Below are 25,407 nucleotides of genomic sequence, written 5' to 3'. Positions count from 1 at the left end.
GATGCAGTTTAGACTGGTCAGGTAAATGTGAAAAACAGCCTGCCGTCTGGAAATGAAAAGATATTTGTTTGTTATATTTTTAATATGCTTTATTAATAAAGAAACATTTATAAAAAAAAAGTTATTTCATGTAAACAAAGCGGAACTTCATCCAAAAGTCAAAGTTTTGCTTGATTGCCTCATTTGGCACTATTTAGGGGTGTAGCTATTTTGACAGGTACCCGATCCCACTTCTGGCTGATATTTCAGCCCCTCCTCTTTTCTCCCGCAGCCTTTTGGGACACACACAGACCCTGGAAGACTGTGGGACCAGTCACACAGCACGGCTCGCACATGTGCAGTAGGAAATTGTCTGTGAAGCATGTGCAGTGGACAGTGGTCAAACAGAAAGCGAGGCCCCATTGATGACATTGGGAGAGCCAATCTGAAGTGCTGAGTTGTCATTATGACAGTCCTGCTTTTCATTAATTTAGGAATAAATGCAACAGTTGTAGCTAGTAAACATGAATTAGCTTTCTGTGTGAGCTGTTAACCTACTGAAAATATTTACATATACAGAAAGTTCTCTAAAAATGCACCATGCATGCAGGACTTTTGGTGGACTTTCAGAAAAAAGCACCAAACATGCAGGATATAATGGGAATCTATTGGTAACAGCCAAACTGAAGTGTGGCAGTGTGAAAGCAGCCTTAGAGGTAAATCACAGAATACAATTTCACTCTGGATGAGTTACAAGATACCTTGGTTCTCAGATGGATGAAAAGATTTAGGTTATCATTCGAATTCTGCTTCCGTTTCCCCATACTTGTTATGACTAAATTGCAATAATCTATCCATATTGAAAAAGCTCACCATCCTGTTCAGTTTCCCATGGAGCAAAACAAGGTAATGCAAGGGCTTTCATTTCTGTGCTGGCCCAGCCAAGATATGTTTGGAGATGCAAGCTTCATCTGTCTAATTTCCTGAGGGGGCAGGTTGCAATTTGGCACCCGTGGTGCTACAGGACCTTGTCTCTGCGATGGGCCCCAGTTTCATATTATTCACAGCAAGGGAGAGGAATAGAGTCACTACTGTTAGACCCTCCTAAAATCCAAAGGCTTGTGTTGGACGTGCATTTGTTCACTGGTTAGCTTCCCGTATAAGTCCGTTGGAACCTAAATGCAGGTTGATACAGCTTAGAAGGAAGTCAAAAGCAGTTCAGAAGAAGGTCAATTGCAGGTAAAATGCACCTCTGAATAAACTCTGAATGATCTCAGAAGTGTCTTGAACTGATGTCAAATGAAAGTTGCATTTATCGTTTGACCCAAACCCCAAAAGAGACCAAACAGGTCGGGCAGAGCCATAGTGGCCTATTTTATGATACTGTGTTTTTTATATGAACTGTTGCAAGGATTGTAACAAAGAGGGACTGGACAATAAAAGGGATTTGTGTGGTTCCTCTATCTCCCATACGTAATCAGGAACAACTAAGGCCAGTGAAGAGGTGCAGAGCTAGTAGATGAGAGCCACAGAAGGAGAAATTGGAATGCTCCTATGCAACGCTCAATCCTTTGTAAGGACATAACGTTTGTGTTTGCTGGCTACTAACCAGAAGTGCCTACTGACCTGCATATTGGCATACATGGTTTATAACAAGTAATAAGTGATCCCATTGGTCTACTCACAAGTTTATATGCTTCCTCAATACTTTCCTGGGTTCGATCAGCCAATGTAACCAGCTCCCTTCCATAGAAACCTCAACTTCAGTTCATGCTCTGACATTCTTATCAGTAGGTCTTACAAAGCTGATCTGCAATTTCATGGCCAACTCTTGTCAAGGCAGCACACAGAACTAGCACCATTAAAAACTATAGCAAAGTTGTGCATAGGCTCAATGCATGTTAAACTGCAAAGGTGCAAACAAGACCTGAAGGCAGGAACAGGGGAAGCTTAAGAGAAGCACTACTCCTTTCTGCAGAAACTTGCTGTTTACTATAGTCTTCTATAAGTCAGGCTGAATGGAAACCTTGGGGAAACTAGAGACAAATGCACTGAGACAGACAGGCAACACATAGTGGGTGAGCCAGTTAGACTGGTTAAACTTCAATGCTTGCAGCTATTGTGAATGGTATGTTTTAATAATAGCAATATTAAAAAGGATCCGTCATTAAGCAAAACACCTGACTGAGAATCGTAATCTTTCATGCAGAACCCTGCTAGATCCAGAGTAGTCACTCGTGATTAGGCTGAGCTTCGCTAAATCTAATATCTTGGATGCAGTCTAGGAATCAGTAAAGCATTTGCAACACTTTTCTGGCAGTATGGTTCCATTAGACAGGGCTGGACTTAATTAATAAAAGCCTTGCAATAGTGGATAGGTCCTACACTTGCGAGAATAAGATACTGCTTCTTGTTCAATAGTTTTTTTTTTATTTCAAGTGTTATCTGAACATACATAGAAACATGAACATATTCATAACATTTCTTCATATTTCAAAAAAGGAAACATCCTGATACATTAGGCTGAGCTGAAATATATACATTGTATAAGGACCACCTATGTAATATTAGTGGGTAAGTGGTACATCAGTTTGGACATTTCCCATATATCAACATATTAACATAAATGAAGCATGCTAGGCAAATTGAGGAAGGTAGCAAAGAACAGTGAGGAGAAGGATAGGGAGGAAGAGGATGGGGAAGGGGTTGAGTACCTTGGAGTTTAAGAAGGCTAATGGAAGACCTAGGGAGCTGAACCTAAAGATGTTAAAGATATCCTAAGTCTATCAGGTGAAGATCAAAATCTGCTGGTAAAAACTGTGAGACCCAGTGGTGGGTGGGGCCTCCTCCCCTATGCACACCATGGTGACTTCTTGTGAACACCTTCCTCAATGCCCGGGGCCAGGTGGGGGCTGCATTCATGTGAAAGCTGACATTAAAGTGAAACTCCTGCTTAGAGATGAGCTGTACAATTTATGAAGCAGTAGGACCTACAGGGTATCTCTATGAACTGTGCTGTTCTGTGTCACTACACACCTTTACTCCATGATTGTTGGATTTAGGAGGGACATCGCTGAGCCTCTACCCTCACCAGTCCAGAGTAACTCTGCCTCCTCAATCTCAGTTACAGAGTTGTGTGCAGCTGTCCACTAGCGTCAACCTCATTTGTGCACTTCTTTAACTCCTTTTGGCTCCATGTGGCAAGGTATAAGGTATTCGTACAGTGTGTTGAGTCCCAGATAACTCTTGGGGGCACTGAACCCCTTGTTACCGGAGGACCCACCACTTACACCAGGTACCGCTGCTGACTGGCTGCTTACCATCTTCCCACCAGTTCATGGTTTCCCGTGGCAACTACTCTCCTCCCACATTAACCCCTTGTAGTGGCCTTATTATTTCACCCTATGTGTGCTTCACTGGCTCTGTTCTCCTAGATACACCCTGTACAGTACCTTCATGCACACTTTTGAGTAACTTCAGACCAGGCTTAGAGTAGTTCAAGAACCTTTACCAAATGTTTTGCAGCATTACCGTATTTAGACCAGACACAACTTTCCTAGCTAACAAACTTTTGGCTGCCCAGGCATACCTGTCCAGGTGCTAGTCCACTACTGGTGGTTCCTCAGGCGGGTGTTTTTTGGTTGCTATAGGTTACATCCTTCTGGCATGGACCTTGTAACTTCTTCTCATGTGGTCCTCTTCAGAACTCCAAGGTCTCCTGGACCCAGCCTTCCCCCTATTTATTTGTAACATATGGAGGGGGACAGGCTCAGAAAAAGCCCAGGAAACCGCAGACTAACCCTTTCCCCACCTGGGCAGCTCAGTCAGATTAACTAGCATCAAACTTCCCTAGTAGGCACCTGCCTACACATGGGTCCCAAATGTCTTTAAACTTGTGCATCATGTCAGAAAGTTTTAAAATCAGTTTCTCATTAGAGAAAGTCTGATGGATCCTATTTTTCATTTCAGCCAATGAGGGTCAGTTTGATAACCAGACTCTTGCTGTTATCTTTCGGTAGCAGTTAAAACATGAGTTATTTATTTGAACTGATGGATCATTAGACGATCTGGTTTAGGATTAAGTAGTGTCTCTCCTAGCAGCATGGGGATAGCAATATTGAACAGCGTGGTTAGTATATTATATATTTGGGTACAAAGTGTATGGACAAGTAGGCAACAAAGCCATGTGTGTTCATAGGTTCTCAGAAAACCACATCCAAGGAAGCAACATCCCGTTTATAATCAGTTTCTAATGCAAGGACATTCTGAGAGCTTGATCTGATAGTGTTCAAATTTGGGTCCACTGTTTAGGTTTTTTTTTTTTTTCAAATTCTTTATTTAGATAAAGTATCTAACACAATAATGCAATATCAATCGGTGGTAACACTGTGTAGAGAACAAAATGTTACACAATACAAATCAGGTAGAATAAGCACATAAAGTCTAAAGTGCAGAGTTACATAAAAAAAGGCATGTCAAATACCGGATCCTGGGAAGGACGTAGTATGGATTCATCCAATGAAAATACTGAGGTAACAAGCCATTACGATCCTGTTCTGCTACACTGCCGGATATTGGCCGTAGCATATGCCCGCATTGTTCAGGTTCTATAGTAAACACTCTCTGGCCTTGATCCTCTTGTTGTACAACTGACTTCTGGCAGGCCCTACACTACATCAACATGACTATATGAACATGTGGGCAACTGCAGGCCATTGCCATAGTCAAGTTGATGTAGTGTAGGGTCTGCCAGAAGTCAATAGTACAGCAAGAGGATCAAGCTTGGAGAGTGTGGGAGGTCATTTCGGCACCTTAGTTCAAAAGGAGTCAGGATGGTTTCATCAGTAGTGGGACAAGTCATTGAAGTAACAGAAAAAAGGTTGATGGAGGAGCCCCTGCTGCTGTCAGAATACACTGAACAGTGGCTGTGGCTAACCAGCTGCAACCACTGAATGAGAAAAATTTTCTGAATATGTCCCTTTGACAGAAGTTCATTAAACGAATACATTCTGTCAAGCGGTGACTACCACACACTGATCAAAATTTAGATGCATCAGCAGCTAAAATTTAAAAAAAAAAAAAAAAAAAAGACTGAAAACAGAAAACGAAAGCAGCCCTCACACCTAGGGATTGGTAAACTACAATATATTACAATTTTAGTTTTGGATTTAGATAAACTCTAAGCCCTAAAAAGAATGGCAAACAATACAAAAACACATGTATCATGCAGTTTTGTGCCTTTTTAGCACATCTGCACTATGGAAGATCTCCATGTTTCTCCCGCACCTTGTATAATGAACAGGGGCGGACTGACCATTCGAGCACTTGGGCACTGCCCGAGGACCCGGGGTCAGCAGGGGGCCCAATGAAATGCCCCTGGTAACTTTTATAGTCTTTTTTGGGTGTGCTTTGAGTGTGGGCAAGGACACAGGGGCCCCATGATCCCCTATTGCCCGGGGGCCCCATGAGTTGTCAGTCCGCCCCTGATAATGAACGAACATTCAGTAGGTACACACATTACCCTAAATCCATAAATGTGAAAAGGACCCTCAGATCATTTTACCTCCTGGCTGCCATTCTTTTTCTATCTTTCTGTGACTAAAGTAGAGACTTTCTGCAGGCGGACAATCTGTAAAGCAAATAGAGTGTGTGAAAGAGATTTATGTAAAATGATACTTACGTATGTTTATCTATGTATTATTCTTTGCCATTTTCCCTGACCCCGGTTGCTTGTTAGCCGGACATGAGCTTCCTTGAGACAGCGTTTGACATGTAAATAATATCTTGTGGCCTGAACTGATGCTCTTACGCTAGCATTTCCTAATCCACTGAATGCAGCTAACACTATTTCTGTGCAGGGTCTGTGCCAAATACTTCCAGGCTGATAAGACATGTGGGACTGGGATGAATAGTAAATGGCAATTCACAGCTTATTGTCTCTTATGATTCCCATATAGATTTATTTATTGTATTTTAAGGTACTTATATAGCACCATCAATTTACACAGTGCTTTACATACATATATTGTACAGTCCCTAACCCTCAAGGGGCGTACAATCTAAGGTCCCTAACTTACATTCATACATACACATACTAGGGCCAATTTAGACAGGAGCCAATTAACTTACCAGCATCTCTTTGGAGTGTGGGAGGAAATTGGAGCACCCAGAGGAAACCTACGCAAGCACAGGGAGAACATGCAAACTCCAGGCAGGTGGTGCGGATTTGAACCAGTGACCCTAGTACTGCCAGGCAGAAGTGCTAACCAGTAAGCCACTGTGCTGCCAAGATGGACTTCAGGATCATCTATCATCTCCTTCATACTCCCAGCATGAAGACCTGGAACTGTACACAGAAGTACAACAAAACATGGGGGTTCCAGTGATCAGTAATCATTAGTTTTCTGCAATCCAATCCTCTATCCTCCACTAAAAAAAAAAAAAAAAAAAATCTAAATTGTGTTTGCTTTTAACATTCATGTTTGGAATGGATGGACTTGTCTGAACAAAAACCACATCTACTCTTAGAAGTTTGTTGAAAAATTTTTCATCTTGCCCTTTTGAAGTTTCTCATCACTTCAGTCGAAAACAAACATCACCTTGGCCCCACTAACAATTAGAAAATCAATCAAACATTCTTAAAAACATTTTGAGAAAAATTCTATTAGTGTATGGAAATCTTTAATCCTAATACACACGATGAGAAAATCTAACGAAAAATACCGCTTTCTAAGTGATTGTCCGATAATATGATCATTAGTACACAGCTTTCAAGAATCACAACAATTCATACGAAATGATCCAAAGGGACAAGCACAAATTTCTCATATGATAGCAGAACGAACGATTCACGTTTAATCAGTACAGTATTCGTCCCAAAACAATGGAGCAACAAAGGCCACATTACAAAACAATACTTTCAAAGTTGTATTTTGTCTTAAGAGAATTTTCGTAACATTAGTAATCTCTTCATTTTCAATATGAGACTAGCATGTGGGGAAAAAAAAAAAAAAAACGGCCGGCCATTCATCTGATATTCTTAACGCATGTACGAGGCTTAAAGTATAACTAAAGGCAGAACTTTTTTTTTTTAGTTTTGGATAGAGTGGGGAGGGATTAGAATCTCTGTTAGCTTTTATTGCTCTCTGTGCCCCCGTAAGGGAGATTCTCCCTCTCTGTTTGTTCTGTTTACCATTATCATTGAAAGTGAAAGTAAAAGAAAATCACACATTTTTGGATTGTCCCCAAAAAAAGTAATAAAGGGGAAATCTTCCAATGGGGACACTAGTTCTGGTGACCTGGGGGTCCCCAAGGAATTCCCCTAATTTTTAGGGATTTCCTCTCATCTCCTGTTTGGCTATAGGATAGAAAGTGAAGTGAAATCGCCACAAAGGGACACAGATGGGGAAAAAATATCTGACAGGGCTTATAACCCTCCCTTGCCCTATCCAAAATGGGAAAGAAAGTTCTGCCTATAGTTCTACTTTAAGTCTGAATGCAGTCACATGGTCATCGTCAGTATATACTGTACTCTGGCAATCACACTCTTGTAGTTTCTCCCGTTCTCACTAGGTCAGTCAACAAAGTTCTATTCGGAATGGAAGAGTCATGGGCGTTTCCAAGCAACTAAAGCCACACACACTCAAATACATCAGCATATCTGCAATGTGTTTGGGTTGTTGTTGCCAAGTAAAAGGGCTTTTCTTTTCTCCTGTTTAGTACAGTCTGTCAGAGTCAGCTTCTACAGGACTGAACAGTTGGTGAGCTATGAGCAATCCAGACGTTGTAACCCTAAATGTTGGGGGTGTGAAGTTCACCACATTGGCTTCAACACTTCAGAGGTTCCCAGAATCCAGACTGGCACACATGCTGGATGGCAGCGATCGGGATTTCAGGCTTGTAAACGGTCAGTTCTTTGTAGACAGGGATGGCTCCTTGTTCAGCTACATACTGGACTATCTCAGAACTTCTCACTTGACTTTACCTTCTGACTTCTCGGAATATGAAAGACTTCAGAGGGAAGCAGAGTTCTACCAACTTCAGGCTCTGGCTGAACAGCTAGGCCAGGAGAACTTTTACCGGCCCAGACAGGAGATCTTGGAAGTAAGGTTCCTCCTGCAAGAGACACATGCTTTCTTCCGTGTCTTCTGCTCATGCAGCAGTACAGTTGAAGCTCTTGCTGACCGTATTGTAATGTATGTAGAACAGCCAATCGGAGGTCAAGGATGGAACTTCCCATTTTCCAACCAGAAACCTCTTGCTCCTGTGCCTCTACAAAGACCCTCACATCATGACCTTATCTTCCAGTGTGGAACAGACTTCGCAACAGGAGATCAATTTGGAGCCAGGTAAATTGCAGTTTATTTGTTAGTATCTCATAGTGGTTCTGAAGGCTCAAGGTTTATCTTCATGCATTCTATGCATGAAGGTAAAAATCCTTCTGTGTGCAGCATCACTCCCAGCCACCCCCCCCCCCCCCCTTACTCACCTAAGTCCCCTCTCGATCCAGCGATATGCATAGGAGTCTCAGCTATCTCCCTTTTCTCATCAGCTGAGACAGAAGTGGGAGCCATTGGCTCCCACTGCTGTCAATCACAGCCAGTGAGCCAATGAGAAGAGAGAGGGGGCAGGGCCGTGCCTCCATGTGTGAATCGACACATGGAGCAGCATGTGCCACCATAGCAAGCTGCTTGCTGTGGGGGCACCCAACAGGAGGGAGGGGCCAGGAGAGCCTATGGGGGACCCGAGAAGAGGAAGATCCAGGCTGCTCTGTGCAAAACTACTACACACAGCAGGCAAGTATAGACATGTTTCTTATTTTTTCTTAAAAAAAAAAATAAAAAAATAAGCCTTTAGAATCACTTTAACAGCTTCTATACCGGGCACTTTTACCCCCTTCCTGCCCAGGCCATTTTTCAGGTTTCAGCGCTCTCACACTTTGAATGACAATTGCACGGTCATACAACACTGTCCCCAAACTAAAATTTTATAATTTTCTTCACACAACTAGAGCTTTCTTTTGATGGTATTTAATCACCACTGGGGTTTTAATTTTTTGCTAAATTAACAAAAAACAACCAAAAATTAAAAAAAAAAACACGTTTTTCTTTGTTTCTGTTATAAAAGTTTGCAAATAAATAATTGTTCTTCATAAATTTAGGCCAAGATGCATTCTGCTACATGTCTTTGGTGAAAATAACCCAAACTAGGATGTATTATTTAGTTTGTAGGAAAGTTATAGAGTTCACAAACTATGGTATAGATCTGAATATTGATCAATCCTGAAGTACTGACAGCCAATCTAATTTCTTGAGGTCCAAGAATGTCAGAACAGTACAGATATCCCCCAAATGACCACTTTTTGCAAAGTAGACAGTCCGATGTATTTCATAACAGGCATGGCGAGTTTTTTTAAGTTGTAATTTTTTTGTCATAATTTTTCAGAAAATGAAAAAAATTAAAAAAATTATTTTCACTATTTTTTTACATACTGTCACCAGTGCAGTACAGCATCATCATATAACTGGCATGGTGGTGATCAGGGACACTGACTGGTGACAGTACGAAAAAAAAAATTGATAATTGTTTTACATTTTTTTATTAGTTTTAATTTATTAAAATTTTTCTCTTTTTTTAAGATTTGTTTTTCATGTTTCACTATGACCAAAGTAGTATAATGCTACCATAGTAACATTGTACTACTTTGGGGAAGTGATCAGTATTTTTTTTTTTTTTATTTACACAATTTGCTTATAGCAAAGAATTACTTTGCTATAAGCAAGCATTTACCTGAAAGACATCGATTCGTTCAGGGTTTTTTTTGTGCTTAGCTATGATTTGGCCATAGCTAATCACATGACACAGATGGGCTGTGATTGGCCCAGCTTGTGCATGTGAACGCTGTGACCATTCACAACTAGACAGACTTATATACAATGGATGGCATGAAAGGAAGCCATCCATTGTATACAACTGTCATGTGACCTGCTGTGATTGGTCACAGCAAGTCACATTTTACTGGCAACGGGGCCGGTACACAGATCTGTCATTGGCCGTGTCCGAGATACACGGCCGGTGACAGATCGCGCCGCAGAGTGGCCCTGCGGGCAGGCACACTGCGTATGCCTGAAAGGACGCCATATGGCATCCACCCGGAGGCACCAGCTGTTCGCCCGGCCTCCATCTGGCTATAAGCCGGGCGGCAACTGGTTAATGAATTCAAAAGGTCTAGCAGAGCCATTCTGACCCTTTTCAGCATGGAGGACCCCTTAAAATAACTTTCCGGTCTCAGGGAACTCCTGTTAAAACTTACTATATCTACAACTCATGGTACATTAGTGAGATTGTCAGTGGGAAGAATGCTCCTTACACTTTTGGTCATTGAGAAGAATTACCCTCTTACAGATAGCTAAAAAGACCCATGTTGTCAGTGGAAAATTATCTGAGAGGTTGAAATTGCTCATTGCTCAAGGAACCCCTAGCAAGCTCTGGAGGAACACTAGGGCTTCAAGGAACCCAGGTTGAGAAACCCTGGTCTAGCGTATACAAGTATACAAAGGACTTCAGATTTTACAAGGTTATAATTTAGCATTATTTATTGTAAACATGTGACAACTATAATGTGTTCTCCAATGATTTAAAGCAGAACTCCAGGCAAACAGCTAAATACACAGATGAAATACATACTGTATATGGCGGCTGTTTTGTCTGCTAAAGGATTTGTATTTTTGTCCAAGTCCTGAGCTTTACGTAGCTATACTATACAGCACAGCTCTACCTGGCTGGGGAGTAGACCTGTTTTTTTTCCTGCTAAAACGTAGGCTCCATTCACATTAGGGCATTGCAAATCGCAGGCGGAATCGCCGCAACTCTGTTCGCGATTTGAAAAGAGACAATGTGAAAACGTACGATCGTGTTTGGCACTTGAAAATGCAGGATGTTTTTGCTGCAATCGCAGCACGTTTTCCCACCATTGAAATGAATGGCACCTCCAAACGCAATCACACGTTTTCACTTTGCCACATCACTAATGTGAATGGAGCCTTAGTGCTCCTTCAAACATGTGGCGGTAAAAACAGGCAGCTGCCCTCTTGAACTGTCCCAATACAGCCAGACGAGGCTGTACAGATGCCACGGCTCTGGAATTTTTAACTCGGGGTGCAATTTGACAGGTTGTACTATCTGTAAAACTGGCCAAATGAGTTTAATAGGCCCGCTCAGCAATGGCTTGCAATGCACACAATTTTGATACGGTAGTATGGTATTATAGAACTAAACCATGTGGTGAGGTGAGGCCCTCTCACTGCCTGTCAAATGCCCTCTGAAAGGCAAGCCAAACAAAGATCACTTCTCATACGGCACTGCACTCCACTGCAAGTGTGAAAGAGTCCTTACAAGTCTGGACAGTGAAAGCAAAATCTGTAAAATGATGAACTCATCTTTCTTTCACTCTGCTCTCCTCTCTTGTCATCATGTCTCCTTGCCCTGCAGCACAATCTTCCATATCATTCTTACCAGAAGCGCATTTGTGAGTACAGGCACTGATATTGAATGAGAAGGCCTGGCTAGCAGTCTCCACGCTAATTCATCCCAAAGGTGTTTTATCAGGTTGAGGTCAGGACTCTGTGAAGGCCAGTCAAGTTCCTCCATCCCAAACTCACTCATCCATGTCTTTATGGACCTTGCTTTGTGCACTAGTGCAGTCATGTTGGAACAGGAAGGGGCCATCCCCAAACTGTTCCCACAAAGTTGAGAGCATGCAATTGTCCAAAATGTCTTGGTATGCTGACACCTTAAGAGTTCCCTTTAAAGGGGCCAAGCTCAACCCCTGAAAAACAACCCCACACCATAATCCCTCCTCCACCAAACTTTACACTTGGCATAATGCAGTCAGGCAAAGTACCGTTCTCCTGGCAACACATCCCAGAACACGTCTTCACTGCTCTAGAGTCCAGTGGTTTACACCATTGCATCTGATGGTTTGCATTGCACTTGGAGATGTAAGGCTTGGATGTAGCTGCTTGGCCATCATGATACCATGCTTGAATTCACCGAGCTCCTGAGAGTGACCCATTATTTCACAAATGTTTATAGAAGCAGTCTGCAGCCTAGGTGCTTGATTTTATACACCTGTGGCCATGGAGGTGATTGGAGCACTTGAATCCAATGAGGGGTGTCCCCATACTTTTGGCAATATAGTGTATATAGAACATGGATAGAACTCAAAAGATTTCCCCTTACGTTCTGGTCTTCTGACCTGGGTCCATAAGTGATGGGAAAACAGCAATGAGGAAAGTGATGTAATCAACATGAGGTATGTAGATACCTTCTCTTTTTAAGAAGGCTCTACTGTGTTTTGTAGTATAAGAAACCAAAATCATTTGAAGTTGAATTGTTTCAGTCTGTTTAACTCATTGCTGCAGGTATGTGTCTATAAAGCCTGATCAGAGGAAACTACTGAATGGAACCAACGTTCTGGGACTTTTGCTGGACATCTTGCTGCGAGAGGGCTTTAGCTTGGTGAGCACAAGAGCTGTATCAGCGGAGGAGAAGGTAGAGTGTTATACATTCCAGAGGAAGAAAAGACCTGAAATCCTCACCATCGCTGAAGATTACAAACAGGAAAAGAACATCAATATTCAAGTGAAACCGAGCAAGTCAACTAAAAAGAAATGATGACCCTGTTTATCCCATTAGGAGAAACATCACTTGTACTGACCATTACATAACCACCAGTAAGAATACACTCGTTTTTCCAGTATGCGGCATTGTTTCCAAAACAGGTTGGGTTATCCATGTGTAACAATGAACGAGCATTACACACTGCGCTTTCAACCTTTACACTGGGATTAGTATTCATGGTAGTGGAATGGTTAGCATGATTACCTTGTAAGTCCTAGGTTCAATTTGTACCAGACATTATCCGAATATTTCTTACCATGCTTGTGTTGGCACCTCCATAATCTAAAAATCATAGGTTAGCTGGCTTCTGAGCAACCCTCCCCTTGAGTGTGTACCTGTTTGTAAGATTCATCATACAGTAAGTACTCATGCTAATGCATACTAATCACAATGCATGCCCACTCACCACTGGCCATCTCTAAAGCCATCCAAGTGAAAGGCACTGGCAAAGGAAAAATATTTTGACATATCAAACACAAGCTTGAGAAATTACACATCAACCTGTCCCTAACATCTATCAAAGCTTATCTCTGGTCGAAATGTATATTATATATCCAGTTTCACATTGTATTTCATTTATTTCTATTAACGAATGATCTTGAAGTTTGTAAACATATTTATGAAGATCCCCACACATTTACTTCCTTGAATTCTGTGACATGTATTCACTAAACCCTGTGAGTAGGCACGGCTGTGTCACACATTTCACAGAGCCTGCCTTGTGAACTACAGAGGAGCTGAGAGGGGGAGTCTCAGGAATCAATGCAGGAGTCACTTATTTTAGGCAGCAATGTACCATGGGATATGTAGTCCTTAGTAATGGAAAGCAAAACAGTAGAAAAGAAGCTGCAAAGCATGCAGGGAATCTAGGAAGTTGCAGAAAGAGATGGCCAGCAGACAGGCAGAACTCATAACATGAAAGCAGATTTTTTTCACGTAAGATTATATTGGATTGTCAAGAATAACTAGTTTGTGTTGTTACAATGCTGATGTTATAAAATAAAGAGTATAAATTTATGCCTTAACTTAACCTTATATTTTAATTCAGAAATAGGCAACCTTGCCACTCCAGTTGTGGAACTACAAGTCCCATGAAGCATTGCAGGACTTCAAGCCTGTTCCTCTGGGAGCTGTGCATGCATGGGATTTGTAGTTTCACCACAGCTGGAGTGCCAAGGTTTGCCTACCCCTGGTTTTATTGTGTTCAAAAAGCAGTGATAAGAAGCCACAAAGCAGATGTCAGTGGCAGGGCTTTAGAATAACAGACTACAGCATCTGAGGCATAACATGTTTTATTCTGTGTCACTGGAGGGTTTTGTTTTTTAATCTATTATGAGGAACAAGTCTGAACTGTGCTTGTGCAGGAATACCATGTAAATTTGCAAATATAACTTTTTCTCTTCCCAAGCTTAGATCAGACCCAAACCAGTGTAAATTTTGCCTTGTTTAATTTGAACCTGTCTGCATCTGTTCTGTAAGTATCCCTGGCCTGAGAATAAAGGCATCTGTTTGATTCAATGGCATTAGGGACACAAGAAATAACAATTCCTATGCTGCAATGCTCCCATGTAGTTGTAAAGGATCACCAAATCTGGCAGGTCGTGCATAGGTTTAGCCAAGTCCAACCTTTTATATCATGTGATTATAGAAAAACAAGTAACCTCCCTGGCTGTATTCCCATGTGTAGCTCGGGGTAAAGTTTCAGCACCACAAGCGGCAACCCCGAGCTACACTCGGGAATACCCTGCAGCGTTGCTCAGGGATCTCTTCTGCACTTACCTTATCCTTCGCTCCCGCGATGTCCCTCCTGCAGTGTCCCCGGCCATGTCCTCCGGCCGATGCCGGCATCTGTCTTCCGGGTTCTGTTCCCTGCGACGTCAGGATGTACGGGGACGGAACTGGCGGGAAATTTAAAAATGTCAAAAAGTGACATTCACTAAATACACTAAAATCACATAGTAAAACATTACTGTATCAAACCATTTCACATACATTTTGTCCCGAGTGCTTTGTCCTGTGCCCTGCCTGCATTTTTACTGTTCTTTCTGCCTGGAAACTGAGAAACGTCCATGGCATCCAAAAAGCGTCCCTTTAGGTCAAAAGCGGTTTTAGATCAGCTAGAGAACAGCGATAGTAAATCAGAACTACTTGCAGAATTGAGTGATAATGATTCGTGGGGAAATTCGTCATCAGACACTGAAAACAATTTTGCGACTTTGCTCAGTGATGTGCGAACTTGGGGCTATATTTCAAATTTCAGTGTTTTTGGTTTGATTATATTATTGAATTAAATATATTATATTATTTTTTATTATTATTTATTAAATTATAATTTATGATTTCGTGTTTCAAATTTTATCATACCCGGGATGTTTACTAGACTCTTGTTCAGACAGATTTCAGTGAATTATTCCTAAAAATTATAGGCCTACAATAAAAAAAAACTACATATTTCCATGCAAAAAAATGTACCGCTTTGAGCACAGAAATAGTGACATAATCAGACCGCTAGGGAGGCTACAGAAAGCAGAATGCACATCTAGCAGGATTCCTGATGCATTCTGATCTAAAGACATACAGTGCTTTGAAAAAGTATTCATACCCCTTTAAATGTTCCACATTTTGTCATGTTCTATCATATAAAATACATTTATGTTTATTGTTATTGGCCCATTTTATTTCAGGTACTTATATAGTGCTGTCAATTTATGCAGCACTTTACATATATATATTGTACATTCACATCAGTCCCTAACCCTCAAGGAGTGTACAGTCTAAGGTCCCTAACTCACATTCATACAAACACATATTAGGGACAATTTAGACAGGAGCCAATAAACTTACCAGCATGTCTTTTGGAGTGTGGGAGGAAACTGGAGTACCCAGAGGAAACCCATGCAAGCACAGGGAGAACATGCAAACTCCAGGCAGGTGGTGGTGTGGTTGGGATTTGAACCATTGATCCTAGTACTGCCAGGTGGAAGAAATAACCATTAAGCCACTGTGCTGCCCAAATTTGTGAAGTAGAAGGAAAATGATAACTGGTTTTCAAAATTTCTTACAAATAAATATCTGAAAAGTGTGGTGTGCATTTGTATTCAGCCCCCTTTAGGCTAGGTTCATGCCTACACAGTTTGATCCGTTCCTGCAGTGTTTTTTTTTTTTTAAATACAAAATGTATCAAAAAACGCATTACATGCTTTTCTGCAGCATTTCCATTGAAGTCTAAAGAACCAAAAATGCAACTTTTTGAGTTGAAAAGTCCCTGACCCTTTCCAAAAAATGTACCGGGCGAAAACGCAGAGATGTGAACATGTCCCATAGGAAATCATGTTAAATGGACTGAAAAAATATAAATATTATAGTGTCGCGCTCCACTGACAAGTAATTAAGTGCATAATATATAATTACAAAAGAAATTTGTCAAAAACAATATCAGTATTCCAAAATGAAGTGTCCAAAACCAATATTCCAAGATTAAGTGTCCATGTATGATCCGTGATTTCACACTCTTTCCAGTGATGTGGACAAAAATGACTCAATGGCTCAATTCACCGCTATTCATTTTTGTCCACATCACTGGAAAGAGTGTGAGATCACAGATCATATATGGACACTTAATCTTGGAATATTGGTTTTGGACACTTCATTTTGGAATACTGATATTGTTTTTGACAAATTTCTTTTGTAATTATATATTATACACTTAATTACTTGTTAGTGGAGCGCGACACTATTATATATTTTTTTTGGCTTAGTATGACACATTCGTTTGGGTATGTGTGATGTGTAGGTGATCTGCTGTTGTAATTTAATCAATATTATTTCACAGCACCCTTTATATTTGTCAAAACACCATTTCTGACACCATAGTAGCTCGCAAGATCTCACATATTATGTTAAATGGACTGTAGTACGTTTTTGCAAAACACTGTAGAAACCGCTTAGGTGTGAACCTAGGGTAACCCTGATACCTCTAATTAAAATCAAGTGGAACAATTGCCTTCAGAAGTCACCTAATTAGTAAATAAATTCCACCTGTGTGTAATTTAATCTCAGTATAAATGTGGCTGTTCTGTGAAGCTCTCAGACGTTTGTTAGAGAACACTAGTGAACAAACAGCATCATGAAGGCCAAGGAACACACCAGACAGGTCAGGGATAAAGTTGTAGAGACGTTTAACCACTTGGCCTCCAGAGGATTTACCCCCTTCCTGACAGACCGATTTTTTGCGATATGGCACTGTGTTACTTTAACTGACACTTGCGCGGTCATGCAACACTGCACCCAAATGCAATTTATGTCCTTTTTTCCCACAAATTGAGCTTTCTTTCTGTGGTATTTGATCACCTATGCATTTTTTTACTTTTGCGCTATAAAAAAAGACCGCCAAGTTTGAGAAAAAAAAAACTATATTTTTTACTTTTTGCTATTAAACATGTCCAGTAAATAAAATTTTAAAAAAATCAAATTTCGTCATAAATCTAGCCCAAACTGTATTCTGCTACGTCTTTTCTAAAAATAAAAATCCCAATACGTGCAAATTAATTGGTTTACGTGAAAGTTATGTCTACAAATGACGGTACATATACTGGAATTTTTTTTTTGTTATACCAGTAATGGCGGCGATCAGTGACTTATAGCAGGACTGCGGCGGGCATTCTTGACACTGGGGGGGAACTGTCACTGACATCCCCAGTGACACTAATACAGTGATCAGTGCTAATAAAAAGCACTGACACTGTACTAATCACACTGGGCAGGAAGGGGTTAACATGTGGGGCAATCAAAGGGTTAACTGTGTGCTGTGTGTCTCTTTCACTGTATAAGCACATTGCTTTGTATGGCTCTGCTATGCAGAGCCATACAAAGCAATGTGCAGGAGCTGACAGGGGAGGTATCTATATTGTTTACATATAGCTCTCTCCCGTCAGTGATACCCAGCGATCGCCGGTGGGGAATCACCGGCCGGGACCCAGTGATTGACAGCAGAGGTGGCGCAAGTAGGGCGTACGTGCACCCCCTACTGTAAATGCAAAATCACGTATATATACACACGATTTTGTGCAGCCCTGCCGCCCTGTAGCAGCGAATAAAGTAAGGATAGGTTATAAAAAAATATATATATATGCCAAGCTTTGAACATGTCACGGAGCACTGTTCAATCTATTATCTGAAAATGAAAAGAGTATGTAACAAATGCAAACCTACCAAGACATGGCCATCCACCTAAACTGACAGGCCAGGCAAGGAGAGCATTAATCAGAGAAGCAGCCAAGAGGTCCATGGTAACTCTGGAGGAGCTGCAGAGATCCACAGCTCAGGTGGGAGAATCTGTCCACAGGACAACCATTAGTCATGCACTCCACAAATCTGGCCTTTATGGAAGAGTGGCAAGAAGAAAGCCATTGTTGAAAGAAAGCCATAAGAAGTCCCGTTGGTGGTTTGCGAGAAGCCATGTGGGGGATACAGCAAACATGTGGAAGAAGGTGCTCTGGTCAGATGAGACCAAAATTTTACTTTTTGGCCTAAAAGCAAAATGCTACGTGGGGCGGAAAATTAACTTCACATCACCCCCACCGTGAAACATGGTGGTGGCAGCATCATGTTGTGGGGATGCTTTTCTTCAGCAGAGACAGGGAAGCTGGTCAGAGTTGATGGAAAGATGGATGGAGCAAAATACAGGGCAATTGTAGAAGAAAACCTGCTAGAGTCTACAAAAGACTTGATACTGGGGAGGAGGTTCACATTCCAGCAGGACAACGACCCTAAACATACAGCCAGAGCTACAATGGAATGGTTTAGACCAAAACATATTCATATGTTAGAATTGTCCTAAATCCAATTGGGAATCTGTGGCAAGACATAAAAATTGCTGTTCACAGATGTCTATCCAATCTGACAGAGCCTGAGCTATTTTGCAAAGAAGAATGGGCAAAAATTTTGCTCTCTAGATGTGGAAAGCTGGTAGAGACATCCCCAAAATGACTTGCAGCTGGAATTGCAGCAGAAGGTGGTTTTACAAACTAACTCAGGGGGGCTGAATACAAATGCACCCCACACTTTTCAGATATTTGTAAAAAACGTTGAAACCCATTTATCATTATCCTTCAACTTCACAATTATGTGTCACTTTGTGTTGGTCTATCACATAAAATACCAATAAAATACATTTACGTTTTTGGTTGTAACATGACAAAATGGAAAATTTCAAGGGGTATGAATACTTTTTCAAGGCACTGTATATAATAAATATATCCAGAAGAAGAACATACAGGCTATTTTAACTGGGAGTGAGCCATGTAGCTACATGGGGGGGGGGTCATAAATCTTTTTATATGATATTTATAAGTAGTAAGATGACTTTATGCACACTGGCTTAAAAAAAACACTGCTCATAGAGGAGTTTACTGTAGTGTTTTGACTGTTGAAGCAACTAATGTTATCCTATGTGTCCACGCACATTAGGTCGTTTAGAGGCATATTTGTAAGTTCAGCATTTATAGGCAGAAAAAAATGTTTTTGAGAGTGTTCCTTCTATCAGAAAAGAACAATATACACTCAAAATGTTTTTTTTTTCTGCAAGAGCATTGGCATTTTTTAAAGCCAGTGTGTATGGACTATAATGACTGAAGCTTTTTTGCATGGATATAATAATTCTTAAATATAATGCACAATACTGGTAAACATTTAAATTTAATAGCAGTGCCTTAACCCCTTCACACTGTCGTCACACAAATATGCGGCCTCACAGAACTGGGCTTTTTTATTTATATTATACAGTTGCAAGAAAAAGTATGTGAACCCCTTGGGATTACGTGGAGTTTTGCATGAATTGGGCATAAAATGTGCTCTGAACGTCATCTAAGTCACAACAATAGAAGAACACAGTCTGCTGAACATAATACTACACAAACATTAGATGTTGCCATGGTTTAATTGCACATAACATGTAAACATTCACAGTGCAGGGAGGAAAAAGTAGGTGAACCTTTGAACTTAATAACTGGTTGACCCTCCTTTGGCAGCAATAACCTCAACCAAAGGTTTCCTGTAGTTGCAGATCAGACCTGCACAACGATCTGGAGTCATTTTGGACCACTCCTCTTTACATAACTGTTTCAGTGTAGCAATATTCTTGGGATGTCTGGTGTGAATCGCTCTCTTAAGGTCATGCCACAGCATTTCAATCGGGTTGAGGTCAGGACTCTGACTGGGCCACTCCAGAAGGCGTATTCTGTGCTGTTGCAGCCATTGTTTTGTTGAATTACTTGTATGCTTTGGGTCATTGTCCTGTTGCATCACCCATCCTCTGCGGAGCTTCAGTTGGCGGACAGATGGTCGTACGCTTTCCTGCAAAATGTCTTGATAAACTCTGCAATTCATTTTCCCATCAATGACAACAATCCGTCCGGGCCCTGAGGCAGCAAAGCAGCCCCAAACCATGATGCTCCTTCCGCCATGTTTTACAGTGGGGATGAGGTTTTGATGTTGGTGTGCTGTGCCTTTTTTTCTCCCCAATAGTTTTGTGTGTTCTTCCCAAACAACTCAATCTTGGTTTCATCTGTCCACAGTATATTTTGCCAGTAGTGCTGTGGAACATCCAGGTGCTCTTTTGCAAACTTCAAACGTGCTGCAATATTCTTTTTGGACAGCAATGGCTTCCTCCGTGGTGTCCTCCCATGTACTCCATTCTTGTTTAATGTTTTCCTTATTGTAGATGTGTCAACAAAAATGTTAGCATGTGCCAGAGATTTCTGTAGGTCTTTAGCTGACACTCTGGGATTCTTCTTTACCTCATGCAGCATTCTGCGCTGTGCTCTTGCAGTCATTTTTACAGGACGACCACGCCTAGGGAGAGTAGCAACAGTGCTAAACTTTCTCCATTTGTAGACAGTCTGTCTTACCGTGGACACATGAACATCATGGCTTTTGGAGATACTTTTGTAACCCTTTCCAGCTTCATGCAAGTCAACAATTCTTGATCGTAGGTCTTCTGAGAGGTCTTTTCTGCAAGGCATGGTTCACATCAGACAGTGCTTCTTGAAACCAGTAAACCCAAAACAGGTGTGTATTTTTTAAGGGCAGGACAGCTGTCAGCGACACATCCAATATCATCACACTGATTGGAGTCAAGGTTGGCTCACCCCAAGGCTGGCTCCAATTAGCTCTGGGAGAAGTCATTAAGCTAGGGCCTCACATACTTTTTCCTCCCTGCACTGTGAATGTTTACATGTTATGTGCAATTAAACCATGGCAACATCTAATGTTTGTGTAGTATTATGTTCAGCAGACTGTGTTCTTCTATTGTTGTGACTTAGATGACGTTCAGAGCACATTTTATGCCCAATTCATGCAAAACTCCATGTAACCCCAAGGGGTTCACATAGTTTTTCTTGCAACTGTATATACCTGTCTTTCTGCTGGGAGCACGCTGGGGTGTCCCTAAGAGCCCCAGGTCCCGTTCTAACAATCGGGACCCGGGACTCCCAATTCCAGGTCACATGATCGCTGTGATAGCCCTTGATTGGCTATCACAGTGATCAGTCACTGTATAGCCCGCCCCCTTGTTCTTTTTTTTTCCTCTATGAATGGAGTAGAGAATACATTGTATCTCTCTAACTCCTTGCATACAGGAAAAAGGTTTGTTAAAAAAAACAGATAAATAAATATTAAAAAAAAAAGAGAAAAAAATAAAGAAAAAATACCTAGATCAAGGTTTGATGTAGTCCAGTGCCAGGGTTAGTGTTTGGGTCAAGGTCAGGGTCAAACATTAGTGTCAGTGTGTTTTAGGTAAACCCCACCCACCAAAAAAACCCCCACAAAACAAAATGTGCACTATTGTTTCTGAGCTGTACTATGGGTACAAACAACAAATAACATACACATATATGGTATCGCTGCGATCGTCAAGAGCTAAAAAATTTATTTTAGGTTGTTCTGTGGTGGTAGGTTATGGCAGTAACAAGAAACACACGGCTAAATTAAAATATTTTTATTTTTTTATTCTTTATTTTTAATGATTGTGCTGGGGTTTGTGTCCGTGAAACTCTTGCTTGTGACACAACATTCAAAGCATATTTTACAGCTAAAAGGAAGCCCAGGTTTTGTTTAACCACGCCCCATTTTTGCCATTGCTCGCTACGCACGCCTCAGGTCACTTCCTCCCTTAAATGTCCCTCGTTCTTAAAGCAGAGTTTCACCCAAAAGGGTAAGTTCTGCTTTAAAGATTGGTCCCCCTCTCCCCATTAAGGATTGGCACCTTTGGGGAGCGGGTACCCAAAATTGACAGGTACCCACTCCCACTGCGATCTCCTAGGCAATCGGAAGCAAAAGTTGTCCTACCTTCCCGCCCTGTAGTCTCATGGGACATGTGACAGGTTCCAGAAGACGACGGGGCCATTCAGGAAGCACAGCGCTACTCACGCATGCGCAGGGGGGCACCCGGCTGTGAAGCCACAAGCTGTCACAGCCAGGTACCCACACTGGATGCTGATGCCTGTAATACAGGACGGTCTGTGAAACAAGCTACGGTGGGGGCACCGTGGGATAGGTGAGTGGCTGTTTTTTAAGTCAGCAGCTACAGTTTTTGTAGCTGCTGACTTATGTTTTTACAGAGTAAAACTCAAAAGGTTGGAGGTATGTGTGTATACAGTCAAATCTAATCAATAATGAAAATAGTTGACTACTATTTTATAATTTACAGTATTATGTTGATTAGTTGTTTCAGTACTACATTTTAGAACGGGGTGCCTTGAGATTGTGCATAATTTTAGAGGGTGCCTTGCCTGGAAAAAGCTTAAGAAAACACCGGTCTGCAGAAATCACTGTGAAGTGCATTGGATCCATCCTAGTATTCTGTATCTTGCTTCATTCCTTCACTGAAATGTCAAATTTTATTATTTAAACCTTAAAATGTTAACAAGCATGGCACATTTTTGGAAATTGTAATTTCTTTTGTTACAATTTTTTGGAAAATGAATAAAAAAAAGTCACAGGTTTTTTTTTTTTTAATTTAAAACATGCTATCACCAGTGCAGTACAGAGTTAGCACAGCGTTTTTTTTGTGTCATTGAGCAGGGACACTGATTGGTGACAGTATTTAAAAAGAATAAAAATAAATAACTATATATATATGACTTTTCTCCCCCCTACTGTGTCCAGAGCAATACAGTGTTACCATAGTCTGTACCATGTGATCACAGACCAATCACAGAGAGCAACACAAATGTACACAAGGGATGACATAAATGAAAGCCATCCATTGTGTACAATTGTCATGTGCTCTGTTGTGACTGGTCACAGAGATCACAAGGTACCAGCGGCGGCCCAGTAGTGATCTCTCATACGTTGTGTCACAGTGAGTGACAGATCGCGTGACCCATGGCGTGTTGTGGGGAGGATGTCATATGATGTATGTCACGCCGGCAGTCATTTCTCTATAGGCTGCACTGATGTGGCAGCACTGGTGGGCATTGATGAGGCACTGATATGCAGCAATGATGCTCACTGATAGGCAGCACTACTGGGCGACACTGACTGACAGCCCTGACTAATGGCACTGATCATCAGTGCCCTGATGGATCAGTGCCAAACTCCTGTGACAGCTGCCGGTTATTGGCAGTGCTTTCCTCCCGCTGTGACAGCGTAAGGAAAGTACTGCCGATAACCGGCAACTGTATTTAATCCGTGATCTGCTGTGTGATTGGACACAACTGATCACGTGGTAAAAGGCTGTTGTGATTGGCCTTTTACCTCATCATGTGATCAGCTGTATATAATAGGACACAGCGATCACGGAGATCACTGGGAGTGCATGGAAGGGCGTGTTCTGGGAGGATGTCATATGACACCTTCCCAGAACTGGGTAACCATGCTGTAGCCGTCATTCGGCTATAGCGCGGTTACCAAGTGGTTAATAGCAAAACGTCAAGAATATTGTTTTTTTTTTTTCCCCAAAATGGTTTTATTTTTTGCGCTATAAACAAAAAAAGACAAAAGACACACAGGTGATCAAATACCACCAATAGAAAGCTCTATTTGTGGGGAAAAAGGGACGTATATTTAATTTGGGTGTAGTGTTGCATGACAGCGCAAATGTCAAAGTAACGCAAAAAATGGCCTGGTCAGGAAGGGGGGAGGGTAAATCCTCTGGAGGGCAAGTGGTAAACTAGATGCTGACAACTGAGATAAGATCCTTTTTACAGCCAGAATGCTCTGCTGTTTTTTGGTATTTCAGCTCTGCTGTTCAGTGAATTCTACACATTTATGTATGCAGCCCTAAAAAGTAATTCTTGATCATAGTGTCTCATTAAAATGGACCCATAAGCACCTTTGGATTCCTGTTGCTCATCCAGCATATCCTTACTACAGGTGTCAGGTTCACTTTAAGAAAATTCCATGCTGAGAGAAATGTGTAAGCTGCCATTGTCAACAAGGCTAGTAGCCAGGATGCCTGTGGCTTCAATATTTTTTAAATTTTCATATCTGGAACAAGAATACTGTGCAATGTACAGTAAATTCCACTGTATTAAACACCTGCTGCAGCAAAAATAGACTAGGGATCAACAGCCAGGACTTCAGAGACTCAGAATATGCAAGCAAACAAAATGTCTTGCTTACACCTTTTAATTTATTTAACTTACAATCACCGGGCATTCCACAAAATAATGGCAGACAGCGACTATACAATGTACAGAACGGAGTGACAATATAAGGAATATAGTTTCATGCTTAAAGCACAGATAACCTTTTCACTGAGGCTTCTGTAGTATTAATGGGTCACTGCAGGTTTGTATTGGCAACAGTGTTTCTGCCAGACAGCACCTCCTGAAAACAAGAAGTGGGTAAGCATCAATGTAGCTGGCAAGTGTAGATTGTAAATTTGACTTGTGAAGCAAAATCTGTTATATAGCAGGCTGAAGCTCAATGAACCACTTTGTTTTATATAGTACAGTGGTTCTTAACCTTTTTGGAGGTACTGAACCCCACCAGTTTCATATGCGCATTCACCGAACCCTTCTTAATTGGAAAAATAAAATATGATTTTTAAAATTCAAAACATAGGTATATATTTATACATAGGTGCACAAAATGAACAAAACCATTAAGAACAAAACCATTAAAACATGATTTTCACACAAAAACAAAATAATGAATATTTACCGCAAATCAGTGTGACTTCTGCTGTTGTCTTTCAGAGGCCAGTTCAGAAATGCGCGGCATTACCTTGTGCCACTCTCATGTCATTTTCGCAACAAAGTCTGTTCCTTTTCTTCGTCTTTATGTCCAGCATCCCCCATATAGTAATTCATCCCCCATATAGTAATTCATCCCCCATAGTAATTCATCCCCCATAGTAATTCATCCCCCATATAGTAATTCATCCCCCATAGTAATTCATCCCCCATAGTAATTCATCCCCCATATAGTAATTCATCCCCCATAGTAATTCATCCCCCATAGTAATTCATCCCCCCTATAGTAATTCATCCCCCATATTAATTCATCCCTTATATAGTAGTAGTAAGTAAGTAGCAAGTAGTAAGCCAAGTCCCCCCTGTGTCAATTCACTTACCTTTGCTCTGCGCGTTCCTCTCGCCGTATTCCCGCGCCGTTCCAGTCTTCAGCCTAGCTCCTCTCACGTTCGTCACGCTGCCCCGCCTACACACATCCTGACAGCCAATCACTGGCTATCAGGATGTGAGTGGCAGCGAGACTGGCCAATCATTGCATTTGAGCGCGCTG

General features: G+C 41.3%; 1 protein-coding gene across 1 annotated transcript; it reads left to right on the top strand.

The window, feature by feature from the left end:
* The first annotated feature begins 7,638 nt into the window (after positions 1–7,638).
* Positions 7,639–14,999, top strand: LOC149444758 (putative potassium channel regulatory protein). The gene is made up of 2 exons (XM_089654552.1): positions 7,639–8,327; positions 12,402–14,999. Exons 1-2 carry the CDS (start codon positions 7,747–7,749, stop codon positions 12,652–12,654), a joined length of 834 nt encoding a protein of 277 aa, XP_089510678.1. The 5' UTR covers positions 7,639–7,746; the 3' UTR covers positions 12,655–14,999.
* Positions 15,000–25,407: the final 10,408 nt, after the last annotated feature.

Source organism: Staurois parvus, unplaced genomic scaffold, assembly GCF_062004578.1.
Source record: "Staurois parvus isolate SC_StPar_1 unplaced genomic scaffold, SC_StPar_1.0 ptg000778l, whole genome shotgun sequence".
Taxonomy (NCBI): domain Eukaryota; kingdom Metazoa; phylum Chordata; class Amphibia; order Anura; family Ranidae; genus Staurois; species Staurois parvus.
The sequence above is the reverse complement of the archived record's forward strand: the minus strand, read 5'-3'. Positions and strand labels throughout refer to the sequence as shown.

Coding starts and splice junctions, on each gene's coding strand:
- LOC149444758 (XM_089654552.1), top strand. CDS start 7,747: ATGAGCAATCCAGACGTTGTAACCCTAAATGTTGGGGGTGTGAAGTTC. Junction 8,328..12,401: donor GGAGATCAATTTGGAGCCAG/GTAAATTGCAGT, acceptor TCATTGCTGCAG/GTATGTGTCTATAAAGCCTG.